At 41.8% G+C, this 13,522-nt stretch overlaps 1 protein-coding gene across 1 annotated transcript; it reads right to left on the bottom strand.

Moving 5' to 3' along the window:
* Positions 1 to 322: 322 nt before the first annotated feature.
* Positions 323 to 11,707, bottom strand: LOC136564267 (solute carrier family 2, facilitated glucose transporter member 11-like). The gene is made up of 12 exons (XM_066562133.1): positions 11,684 to 11,707; positions 10,590 to 10,688; positions 9,598 to 9,758; positions 8,937 to 9,061; positions 7,401 to 7,530; positions 7,114 to 7,262; positions 6,337 to 6,524; positions 5,229 to 5,339; positions 5,052 to 5,153; positions 3,937 to 4,012; positions 2,387 to 2,514; positions 323 to 529 (listed from the first exon to the last, which is right to left on the bottom strand). The coding sequence occupies exons 1-12, from the start codon at positions 11,705 to 11,707 to the stop codon at positions 323 to 325; spliced, it is 1,500 nt and encodes a 499-aa protein (XP_066418230.1).
* Positions 11,708 to 13,522: the final 1,815 nt, after the last annotated feature.

Genomic DNA, 13,522 nt, shown 5'->3' with positions numbered 1-13,522 from the left:
TCAGCAGAGTGTTTATAAATTCTACATGTGGAGTTTCAGTGTGTATTAGTTGCTCTGTTAAGAGGAGATTTACACATCAGCACATTGAACCAAAATGCTCCTGATTCACACAAGTCTGTCCTGTTAATATCAGCCCTTATCACTTTTCAGAGCTGCCCAGAGTGGAGTGCTTGAAAAAGAAGCTGATTTGGCAAAATGGGAACCTTGTAAGAGACAAATAGGAAAGCTGACAGTCCATTTGGAGCAACTTGTTAGTCAGAAAATGGCAAATGTCTTTTTTTTCCTACTTTTTTACAAAATCCTGATCCCCCCTCACGGTCACTCAAAGCCTGGTGCAGAAGGTATAATCCTCTGTGACATGATTTGGAGTTGCTGGAATGTGCTTGTTTTTAAAGTTCAGCTTATTGAATTCTTCTGTGATTTCCATGATTGATTTCCCTTTTGTTTCTGGAAGGAACAGGTGGATAATCATCCCTGAAGTGAAAAGTACCACCATAAAGATGAGGAAGCAGAAGTGCTTCAGTCTTTCCTGCAGGGAAGAACAAAGTGAGAAAGAAAGCAGGATTAGCCTATCTGTGCTTTAGTCACTTTCTTGGCACATTTTTTATATTTGGATCCCACAATGTCTCAAGTTTTAGCTTTTACCTGTTTCAGATCCTGCATTAGTGTATAACTCTGAACTGATGCAGAGGGTTAGCTGGCTCTCCTCACATTTTGGGCAGACAGAACAATCCTTCCAGGCCTGAGAACCCAGGTCACCAACACAGCCTCAGGCCCAAAAAGTGTAAACAAAAGGGAATGGGGTGGAGGAAACCGAGGGAATGTGACTTCATTACCTGAAGTGTAATTGGGGAATTAACCTCTGATATGCAGATAGACTGTCACTGTCATATTTCTGAAAAATCCTCCTTGCCCAGGATTTTCTCCTGGGAAGCTGAGAAGCCTCAGAGAAGAAGGGAAACAAGAAATATCTGATTGCTGCTCCTGTGTTTGCTGCTTGGAATGTGGTCTGGACATTGTTTACCCACAGGTGAATGTTTGAATGGTTCCATGTGAATTGTTTTAACTTAATGGCCAATCACAGCCAGCAGTGGCAGACTTTCTGATTCAGTCATGGGTTTTTATTATTCATTCTTGTTAAGGCTTTTGATGTCTCCTTTTTCTTTCTTTAGTATAGCATTCATGATATGATATGATATGATATGATATGACATGACATGACATGACATGATATGATATGATATGACATGATATAATAATATATCAGCCTTCTGAGAACATGGAGTCAGATTCTCATCCCTAACCTCATCCTGGGGACCCTCAAAAAGACCACAATACACCAAACTGAAATCAGTCTGAGAAACCTGTGACCATTGCCCACCTTGGCTGTAGCCTCTGTGAGACTTTTGCACTGCCAAGGTGTATCCTTTGAAGGCCTTTCATAAATACCTTCTTATACCTTCTTTATTCTTTTAGCTCTGTCTAGCCTCTGTTCCAGGTAGCCACTCCAAGGCATCACCCAAAGTATTTTGAATTTGATAAGGAATTGTTTCCATTGATAAATATTTCAGTCTGAATGAGTACCTTGGGCAAATCAGGGCCCTTCGGTTGCAGAAGTGGGCATGGGAGATGTGAAAAATGCCTATTTTATGATTGGCTTTTAGCAAATACTAAAATGAATATTATATGTGTTAATTTTCTTAAGTAGTGTGTTAAATATAGTTTTAAGTTATAACAAAATGTTAGAATAGAAACTATGCTATGTAAGATACTTTTTTAAAGAAAGGACTTGCACTGAGATAGCAGCCCCAGGACACCTGAATCCTTCAGAGAAAAAGAATTGCTCCTTTCCTCTTTTTAGCAAAACTCAAACCTGATGGTATTGAATTTTATGTCCAATGAATAACTGGACCCACAGTGTTTAATGGATTGCTCCATTATCAGGAGAAATGAACTTCTTCCTGCCTCACTTGGGCAGAATGATGCTGTCAGGATTCAGAGGAAGCAGCTGACACTGCCCAGACAGAATCCTGTGTTTGAATGGAATTTATGCCTCATGTCTGAGCTGTATGAATATGCAACAGGCTGTTGTTTTTTAGGGTTAATCCTCTGTTAACCTGGGTCCTTTTCAGGCTTATTTTGCCCAGAAAGTGGTACCTGGACTGTCCATAACTCTTTGTTCTTATTGTCACGTATTGTCCTAAATCCTAATTGTCCAAATTTTCATTACTCTAATTATATTACCGTTTTTATAACCATTTAATTACTATTAAATTGTAAAACTTTAACCCCAAGTGATTGGCGTTTTTCACCAAGGGAGGGCAGGTCCCAAGAGCGCTGCAGGCTGAGGCAGCGCCGCCGCCCCTGCCGGAGCTCCCGCACTCACCACGATGAACGGGAAGGTGCTGCCGATCACAAACACCCCCAGCCAGGTCAGGACGGCGCTGATCACAAAGGCAGGGGGCCTGCAGGACAGCTTGAAAATTTCAACCCTGGTAGAAACCGTGGCACCACCTGGAAAGAAAGAAGAACAAGAATTGTTTCTTGTTTGATGTGTTTGGAGCCCACGTTTGGATTAGTGCTACTGTCACACAGTCAGCTAATAGATGCTGCTATAATGGGCTGCCATGAATTGTGCAGTGGCATTGAGCATGCTGCTCTTTTTTACAAAAGAAAATGTTTGTGGCATCTAATGAACTGCTAGATATCAGTTTATGAAAGTGTTAAAATGTCACTTGTGCACCAGGGTCGGGCAGGAACGGACGAGAGGCAGGATCATAGCAAAGCAGAGAAGGTTTTATTCAAAAGAACCACACGTTTGTTTTTTTATATAGATTCTATTCTATTGGCTAACTAACAGAAACATCTTTCTCATGCACTGTCTTTGAGAGGAACAGAAAAATAAAATGGAAAAACAGGGCTAGCAAATTGTTTATAGTCAACAAGTGATCACATCTTTCCAGCTCCATAAAATTTCTCACAAGCTGCTGTGAGAAACGCTTGCCATTTCTCTTTCTCTGTCCCATGGCATCCACAGTAAAATACTCAAATAAATTTAATGAACTGCTAGGCATCAGTTTATGAAATTGGTAAAATACTCAAATAAATTTAATAAACTGCTAGGCATCAGTTTATGAAATTGGTAAAATACTCAAATAAATTTAATAAACTGCTAGGCATCAGTTTATGAAAGTGGTAAAATACTCAAATAAATTTTGGGGACATCCAAGAATTAAGTAGTCGACACTTGAGAAAGCCTGATATCATCTCATGAAAGAAGATGTGTCAGGATAGAATGACAATAATCATGGATAAAATGAATTTTCAGTGTGATTCTGCTGGATTGCCAATGAGTGAGCTTCTCAGATTCACTTCCTGGGCATTTCAGTTATGTTTTGAAGTCATAGGATTTCAAGTGTTTTGAGTTAGGGAAATAATTCAACCCTGACTTATGGGAAGGCAAATATTTAAAAAATGATTAGCCTTTATAAAATAAAATTTAATGAGTAGCAGACAATAAATGCTAGGAAAAAAATTATTCCAAAATAATTATTCCACTGCTGTCTATGTGGGATAAGATGTAACATTATAAAACACTGAATTTAAAAGAACTCTTGCTTTTCTTTTTTTTTCTTTTTTTTTGTCTTTTTTTCCCCCCTAGCACTTAAAAAAAAATCTTTTACCCATCTGCTTTTGCTCTATTTTTGCTGTATTTTTCCAGTGTGCTCCTTTCCTCTTTTTAGCAAAACTCAAACCTGACGGTATTGAATTTTATGTCCAATGAATAACTGGACCCACAATGTTTAAATGACTGCAAGATTATATGAAATTAATTTACTTATGCTAAATATTCTGCAATATAAGGCAGTAATTTCCTAACCCTATTAATAAGCCCACATGACTCAATTCCTTTATTTCCTTTGACTGAGAACTTACCTGGCCCAACAGCAAAGACAACTGTAAACAGGATAATGAGAGCAAGGCTGCAGTATGGCATCCAGAAGTACCAGTCCTGGGGAAAAAGCCATAACAAAATACTGGTAAAAAAACCATAACAAAATACTGGTACTAGCATTCCTAGGTGAGGAATGCTCCTGCTTTTCCAACACTGTCAAAAAAGAAATATTCAGTGTGTGGGCACTGAGAGCTGTGAGTGCTTTGCTCTGTGGGTGGAGCAGCTGAGATCTTTGTTAGGTGAGCAGACAGGGCAGAGCAGCTGCAAATCTAGGGAGGCTTCCATTAAATGAAGTCTGAAGAGTTCTTTTGCACCCTGTCCTTTCTTTTTGACCTCATAGTTCTTCCTCTGATCCTTAGGGATATGAGAAGATAAATCACATCTTTCTTAGCTTTTGTTAAGTTATGGATTTAAAAACTGGCACTGAAAAGCAATTTTTATAGATCTTAGTCAAGGAGAAATGAGACTCGATGCTTTAGGAAAAAAAGATTTTCTCTCTCCTGTGTTTGAGAGCTTTCATGAAAGGAACAAAACCAGCAGTCTGCTGCCACCTTGCTTCCAGGTCAGTTTTGCAGTGTATCTGCAGAGTAGCTCTGGATGAGTACTGGTAACACAGGTGATTTGCTTCTGAAAAAGCAACAGCAATGACACTGAGGTGTCACTGTTTGAGAGGTGAACTGGTCTCCAGTCTGTGAACAGAGAGTGCCTTCCCACAATGATCTGCAGCAAAGTTCAGTTTCAAATTAACTGATGCCAAAGGTCTGGGGTTTTGCTGTTACTTGTTAAAAACAGCATGGGCAGAAAGGGCCATTTTCCTACAGGTGCCCTGTGGTCTGTGCTGGCTGGTGTTTGGTGTTTGCAGTCTGACAAATCAGGAACCAGTGTCCCAGAGGTTTATGTGCTCCTTGCTAAGGTCATGGGATCATGTTGAAAGGAAGGCAGGAGTACAGGAGCCTCTGGCTAAGAGAGAGTTTAATCCTACATATAGACAAGCTTGATCTAAGCCTCACTTTCCTTTCTCAGTAATGTGGTCCTGCCAGTGAGCTTTAGATCAGAAATAGAATAGAGCAATCTGCTGTGAGCAGCATTTCCTTACCTGCAGGGACAGAGTCACAGTGATGGCAGCTAGCAGTGAACCCATGATCCAGTAGCCTCCTCTTAGGAGCACTTTCCTGCCCAGCCTCTCAATGATGGAGCTCTGATGGACAGAAATCCCATCAGTGTCAGTGCCAGAGAGCAAAGTGTGCCCCACTCCCCTGGTAATGGGACTTACACAGACTACAGCAGCTACGAGTTCAGAGAGTCCAATAGAGAGGGTCATGTAGGAGGCCATTTTTTCATCAAAGCCAGCTGCTTGGAGGACTTCAAAAGTATAAAAATAAATCTGGAAAAGAAAAATCAAAGAGTAAGAGAAGAAAAGAATTGATTTCTTATCCAAAGCTGTGTGACACTGCCCTAGATATGAGCTGCTGATCAGGGAGCATGCAGCTCAGCTTTGGAGTGAGCTGGAATTCTGTACTCTTTTTGGTGGTATTCACTCTATCAGCAGACAAAAATATTATAAAACATTATATAATTAATTCATTAACAAATTTAATAAAATACAAAATGCTGGGATAATTGGATCTCCAGTTACTGCAATGCAATTAGGTTTGCAGACTCCTGATTTAGGTGCTTTCAGAAACAGTCAGGTATATCTTGTTCTCAGAGCCCATCCAAAACCATCACTGTAGGGCATTCCCAAGAAAGAAGAGTGTGGGTTATGGAGTCATGAGGGGTTAAACCAAACATCTTTTCAGGTATCTCTGCTAGTGTTTGGAGATATGCTGAGGTGATAAAGATTCCAGTTGAAGCTGTGTTAGATTCAGCTGTGTATTTCCTTTGCAGATGCTGCTGCAGCATGGTGTTAGAGGTAGGAGGGTCATGCAAAGCTGTGACTTCAGCAGGACCCCAGAAAAGCAGTGCTGTGAGGAAGAGCAGGGCTGCAGAAGCTGCAGAACAGGCAGCATGCTTGTTGTTAGCTTTAAGGGCAGAGTGAGCAGCCTGCCATCCCAACATCTCAGGGTGCTATGAGCCAGGGGACAAATAGCAGCAGTTGCAGTGAGCAGTCACTTAAAACTACAGATTTGGCCAGTAGAGAGTGGGCTCATCCCCAGAGTGAGCTCTGGAGCTCTGCAGTGGCTCCCAAAGGTGGCTGCCCAGTGAGCCTAACTACAGAGAGAGGCAATGAGAGCTGGCCAGAGGGATGTCACACACAGAGCCCAGCCCAGCCCTGTGGCTGCTGCTGTCCTGCAGAAGGGCTGGCAGACAGCAAGGCTGGGGCTGAGGGAGCTCCTGTGGGCTGTGATATCTTGGGACTTGAAGGGGGAAATGCACTCAACTGCATTGATGCCACAGAGCTGAATTGTGGCGGTCAGAGTAACTATCATGTACAGCTGCCAACGGAAAGCTGGTTCTTTCACTAGTTCCAGGACACTCAAGATCTTGGTGTTTTTCATTGTTGCTTTCTCTTTCATGATGTCATCAATCTCTGCTTGGTGTTGGCCTTCACCCCAAAGCTGCCTTATGGCTGTGAAGAAGGAGAGCGAGACCTGCCATGTTAATTCGTCTCTGTTTATTCCCTAAGGAGCTTTCTGAGCAGTGATACATGAGTCTGACAGCCCAGCGTGCTGGGCTGGGACTGTGCTGGGAGGCAGAGATGTCTTACAGAACGTTCCAGAGCCCTGATCCCCTCCTGCTCAGTGGGACAGAGGGGCCTAGTGGGGTCACAGGGGCTCCCTCCCTGCCCATGGGGCCGCTGTTCTGCCTTCCTCCTTCTCTTAGGGTGTGAGCAACCAACAACCACAGCTAAGGGGTGCCCAGTGGAGCCCTGCAGTGCAAACAGCTATTTTTCATTTATTATTTAGCATTAATCATCAGGCTGACAGTGCAGGTGGTGTCAGACAAATGTGAAAGGTTTGTAACACAGAGCTGTAGAGGGAAATAGTTTTGTGCTCTATGTGGGGACTACAACAATAATGGACTCAGTAGGTGTTCACAGAGCCATGTGGGAAATGAGCAGGGAGAAACTTTGTCCTATTTATTTCTTTCCAAATGGGGAAAGCAAGCATCACAAAATGATTCTAAGTGAGGAACAGGAACCTGAAGCCCTCAGTTACCTTTTTTGCAGCCTTCCTGGTCTCCTTTCTGCATGAGGAGGTAGGGTGGGGACTCTGGGAAGAAGGGAAGTGTGAGCAGCTGGACCAATGCTGGGAGGCCACAGGAGGCCATCAGCAGGGGCCACAGGGCCCGGCTGCCCAGCAGCTCCCTGGCAGGGAGAAAATGTGGGTTAGAGTTCATTGCATCTGCTTTGAGGAGAGAAAGGGAAGGATGGAAAAGCAGAGGGAGGAGCAAAAGGTGGAAGACATCCAGAAATGAATTGGGTGGGTAATCAGTTGCATTATACCTTTGTCCTGAAATTTGCCCTATGGCTTTTCCCAATGTCCAAAAGAAAGAGGAAGTAGAGTTTGCAAATCCACGGAGCTTCCTAGGGGAAATTTCTCCAACATATTGGTGATGTAGAGGAACACAAAGACCTTGAGGTGAAGAGGGAGTTGTGGGAGAGAAGAAAGAAGACATAACCATTGGGAATCCAGTTCTATCCACTGGATGTAAATAATAAAGTATTACAGAATACAGCTGTCTCAGGCAAATAACTCCCATCTGAGACTTTCAGTACTAGATTTTTTTAACTCTTTCTACAAAAGTATTGGTCCTCCTTGCAGAGTGCAGTTTCCTGATGTTAAGAAATGTACAGTTTTCATTCTGAAGTGTAGATGTAGCCTCATCATAAGCTCTCCTGTGAGCCTTAGCATGTTTTAATGAACACAGGGTATGCAAGTGCTGAATAATTAAGCACTTTTTAGCAGTATTTAATATGCTTGTAGTTAACCCACATAATCTCAACCTTTTCTGATATGCTTTTGAAGAGCTGTATGGCAGACTCATGGCAAATTATCACATATAGAGTCAATATTGATTTGTATGTGATTTAGGTGGAGACATGAGTATTTCTTTTCTGCTATCCAGCAATAATTTTTATGATTTCAGGCAGAGTTGATATTTCCAGTTATATTTATTAACTCAGACATGCTAAATACTAGTCTGGGAACAGAAGCTTTTTCCTGATATGGTGGTCACAGCCTCTTTAATCTGTTTCAAATGCAATATGTTCTTCTCTTGGCTGTATGTGATGGCAAAGCAATCTCTTTTGATTGCAGTCTCTTTAACAAAAATCAGGTTTTTGAATGGGGCATGATAAAGATTCTAGAACAGAGCAAGGCCCTGTTGGTAAGCTGTTCTCAAGTTACAACCATAGCTCTTCAACACCTCTCTTTGTCAGAGAAGCAATGTACAAAATCTGGTTGTTTGAAAAATAGGCATCAATTTCTAAGTGAATTCTTTAATAAGTTAAAAGAGGCATCCCTGTGAATATGCAAACAATAGAAAGGCAAGTTTTGTGTAGGGAAAAATACAAAAAATTACTGATAGCAGCACAGGATGTTTTTACTGCCTGTAGATTACTTGCCAGGAGTGATTTTGCTTTATTAAGCCCAGATCTTTGAACTAACCCCAAGGACTTCCTGCTTGGAATACTCCTCCTCAGGAAAATACTAGCTTTAAAGTGTATAAGTTTCAGTACTGCTGGCTAAATTTCAGAAAATGTTATTCATATTTTTCTTCAGAAAATCCCTTGTTTCATGAGGTATCAAAACATTTCTGACTTCTCTGAATATTCGTACACTTGGCAAAGCTGAATTTCATTTGGTATCAGTGAAACTGATAATAATTATGCTCTTTCTTGCAGAGCATTTTAGAAAATCTTCTTACAAAAGATCACTGACTTCCACACTTTGTTTTCTTAGTGGAGGCTTCTTATTTACTTCGAAAAAAGATGTGAAATTTTGTGAGATTCAGCTGACCTGTGGGAGAAGTCACTCACCTGCACTCACTCCACACATGAAGCGTCCAATTAGAATCATCTCAAAGGACTGGGATATTTTACTGCAGCCCATGATGGATGCTGCCACTATCATCAGCACGTTGTTGCACAAGAGACATTTCTTTCTGTAAGTGCAAGAAAATGAAAAGATTTTTTGTGACTCAGAAGGGAAATAGCACTTAGTGCCATGCTGGAAGCCTTGGCTGAAGTTGTCTTGATGGTTTTTTGAAATGACACATATGGTCCAGGACAAAATGGGTGCTTTGGACTCATGGTGTGCCTTGGCACGTGGCTGCACCTGGGAGTTTGGGAACACCTCTGGGGCGTGTACAGAGAAAACTCTGAAAGCTTTTCTGCCCTTGAACATCCGCTGTGAAACACATTATTGCAGCACCAACAGGGATCTCAGCGCTTCTGTGCTTTGAGCAGCACTTTCCAGAGCCCATCCTGACTTCAGCCAGGTTCTGCCTTTCCCCATTGCTGAGAAGAACCCAGGCATGGCTCAGGCCATGGGCAGGAAGCAGGAGAATCAGCTGCCACCACAGCTGAGCTGGCTGTGCCCCAGCCATCACTGAGTCTAAAATCCTGTCTCATTTATAACCCCAACCATCATTTCCTTAGGCTCAGATTCAACTGACACATTGTCTTTGAGCATACATACTTGCCAAATTTGACAGTGAGGTATCTGCTTCCTGAGGAACCCAAGAGACCTCCTATCCCAAAGATGGACACAGTGAAGGACCACAGGAACAGGAGGTTGTCCTGCTGGATGGGGTGGCCATAGCGCTCCAGCCAAGTCTCATTAATGAAAGCCTTAACGTGCTGAGACAGAAAAAATAAAATCATTACAGTGTCTGTGACAGCAGTGCAGGTATTTTAGCATATTTACAAAATAATTGTGTTGCTTCAGCTGAAGTTACTATTTCACATAGGTTTGAAAGTGGGCAGTAGCTATCAGATGTAGTATAATAGGGTGTGCTATGCTCATTCTGCCATTAAAGTTCAATCTTTGGGATTTTTATCCTTGAAATGTGAGGAAGCAAGGCATGGATTGGTAAAGAATAGTGTAAAAGTCCAGCAAATGAGTTATGGGTTTTCTTCCACATACCTGCCAAGAATGCCACATTACACAGAGCCTGTTCAGTGCAATTCCTAAACACTTTTTCACTCAGAACTTAGTGCTCTGAAGCCAGAAAATAATGCTTTTCCACTAAGGTGATTTCTACAAAATAATGATGTCTTCCCTCTAGACTTCAGTGCCCTTAATGGAAGTTTTCCCTGTGATCAGTGGAGAGAAGCAGACTTTTCCTAGAGCACGGCTCACTTGTTCTATTTTTCTGTGAGGATGGATAACCATAAAAATATCAACAGAAACCACTGAAGAAGGCACATGTGCTGTAAGGTTTTAGGGGAGACAGATGCCACCCTAGTTAGTGTGTGTCTTCTGAGGAACAGAACTTCTATTAACAAGTTGCAGATCTCTCTTTTCTTCTGCTTGCAGCACTCTGACAATGCCCTGCTCCTCATGGACAGCATAGCATAGCAAATGGGAAATGAGAGGAGAATACTGCGATCAAACCCTTTCTGAATGCCAGAGCAGCAGTGGAGACCCAGTGCTCTCATTAACACAGTGCCAGGTGCAGCTTTGCCTACCTGAGACATGTAGGTGATGGTAGAAATTTGAAAGCCAATTTGGAATGTGCCACCAATGCCCAGGACAGTGATCATTCGAAAGAGCCCCTGGTACTGAACCTGCAGAGGGAGAACAAAATCTTCTTCAGGTTGTACCCACATCAGGCTGTTCTCAAACTCATTCTCCAGAAACATCTCATTTGTTCAGGGGATTTTCAGGTAGCAATGTTCCCTCTGCTTGCCCTGGTGTGAGATGTACATCCTCCTGTGATTTCCCTACATCCAGCTCAAGGAAGTGCAGCTTTCACACACATCATTGTCAAGGCACCATGGCTTCTAGATCCACTCCTGTTCCCTGCCTCTCAAAACCTCTGCTGCCATGTCTTGCATTAAATAATTAGATGTATTTTAAAAAGCACTTTTTTTTTTTTTACCAGGTAAGTAAAGCAAATTATATTTCTAGATAAGCAGGTATTTTCCAGTCCAGGAAAACATTTAAGACACATTGTGACCCTGTTCACAGGGGTCTGAGGACGAGGGAAGAGACGAGGATCTGACTCCATGTTTCAAAAGGCTGATTTATTATTTTATGATATATATTATAATATTATATTAAAGCTATACTAAAAGAATAGAAGAAATTATTTCAGAGAATCTGAGATGACAGAGTCCGAGCCAGCTGACTGTGATTGGCTATTAATTAGAAATAACTCTATGAGACTAATCACAGATCTACTTGTTGCATTCCACAGATAATACTTGTTGCAGATAATACTTGTTGCATTCCACAGATCTACTTGTTGCAGTCACAGATAACCATTGCTTACATTTTGTTCTTGAAGTTTTTCAGCTTCTCAAGAGGAAAAATCCTAAAAAAAGGATTTTTCATAAAAGATGTCTGTGACAACACATTATTATATGGATAAAACTATGGTAAAGATGGATGGCAGAGCATATGAAGTGCTCTAATACCTCCAAATAGGGAGCAGAACCACTTCCAAGGTGCTTGTCGTGAGCAGGAGCCTTGTTCTTACCAAGACACCAATTTTGTTTTCTTTGAAGCCCCAGTAGCAGACAGAAATGTCCCAGATGTAAATACCCCACCAAGTACTCACCAGGTTTGAAAGGAAACCAGTCATCTCTGCCTGAGGGCTGGCTGTCCAGCTTGTGGTGTGTCCTTGTCATCACAGGCTTGTGTCTCTCTGTCTCCTGCCTGCTGCTACAGCACTGGGCATTTGGCTTCAGGCATCAGAGTTAAATTTTTACTATTTCATCTTCACTCACTTATATTTACTTCAACTGGCCAAAGTTAACACTGACAGATTAAGTATTTCAGGAAATAATTACATCTAGTCCAGTCTCCAGGGGGAAAGTTTCAAAGCAGAGAAAATTAGCATCTGGGCACCAGTGAGGGCTTTGGGAAGGGAACCAAGAAGAGTTCAGGCAAAACAATCCAAATAATTTTCCAGGAGCAGTAAAATGCATTATTTCTATGATATAGACTAGTGTGTACATTTGTTACAGTCTGCAGAAAGCAAAAAGCAGCTGGTACAAGGTTTAGCTACTGTTATTTATTAATAAGTAAAGTATGTAATTCTTTGGTAAAGTAAATATGATAATTAGAAGACAAATAGGCACATTTCAGAGGCTAATTTTGCTGCTCTGGCCTTATGAATCAGTTAGACTGTGCTGAGGAAGGGTATTTGTTGTCTGGTGTTTATGGGGATGGAGAAAAAGCAGTAAGAGACTCATGAAAGTTGTCAGAAAAGAGAAATATGCCCTAACAAATTGAGATAGAACCACCAGCATCTTCCTCCCTCAGGTTTCAGCTTTGACACAGAAAGGCTCCAAAATCAGTGTTGCAGGCAGTGAAAAATCACCTTTAATTCCCAGAGGCTCCTTTCTTGTGAGGCAAAGCTCCAACTGCAGCTCTGTGCAGCTTGCACTGGATCCAGCACTGGGAAAAAGAGGAGTTTGCTGTGCCTGGGGCTTCCCTGTGTGGTTGATGCCCTGTGCAATTCTTGCCTTCAAAGCCTTTGCTCATTCTCCTCATGCCAGGGCACTGTCCTGGTGGGGGCACATGGGGCAGTGGCACTGAGGGCCCCAGGAAATGCTCAAGCTCACCCTCAGGACTTGTGAAGTCAGGTTATAAAACACAGAATGTAATTATTTACAGAGGGGCTCACTGTAAATCCTGTGAGTCTAAATAAATGAGAAAAAAGTGCATGTTAATATTAAAACCTTGCTTACTTGTGTAACTCCAAGTATTGTCTGTGTAAGTGCATAGCAAATGCTGTTTATCCTGGCTGGCAGTAGTGGTTAGAATGATTTGGCAGTTTTTGTATTTTCTCTTGAACACTGACATTGTAATTACCTGCAGATCTCTTGGCTATTGTTTCAAGATGTCAGTGTTTCCTTTTCATGATGGATTTTTTCTCAAATTGCAGTGAGGTGTAGGGAGGCTATGTCCTAAGGATTCACCCCTTGAAAATCATTACTGAGGACCTCAAACAGCAGCAAATCCCACCAGCTCACAGTGAAATTTCTTTTACATTTTGAGGGATTTCTGCTCATTCTGAGCCATGGTGCTATTTCACCTTATTAACAATTTTAGGTGCTTACTTCTTGGATTTTTGTGAAATCAATGAAATTCACCATTTCTGTTGGAAATATCACCTATATTCTTGAAAAAGCTGCTACGCTGGAACTTGTGCAGAATTTAATGTTTAAAGAATTATTTCTGAGTTAAGGAGATCTTGTAATTTATTTTTTTTAATAGAACTGTAAGAAATACTTGCTGTGAAATGGACAAACACACAAGCCCCCTCTCCATGAGGTGTGTCAAACAAACAGTTTTGTGTAAAAGCTGAACATCAGGCTTGGTTCTAAGCCAGCTCGAGGCACACTGGACTCATTGTGGATGCCTGAAGCCATCTGCAGTTTCATTTCACACC

The sequence above is a fragment of the Molothrus aeneus genome, chromosome 18 (assembly GCF_037042795.1).
Source record: "Molothrus aeneus isolate 106 chromosome 18, BPBGC_Maene_1.0, whole genome shotgun sequence".
Taxonomy (NCBI): Eukaryota; Metazoa; Chordata; class Aves; order Passeriformes; family Icteridae; genus Molothrus; species Molothrus aeneus.
This window is presented reverse-complemented; position numbering and strand designations above follow the sequence as displayed.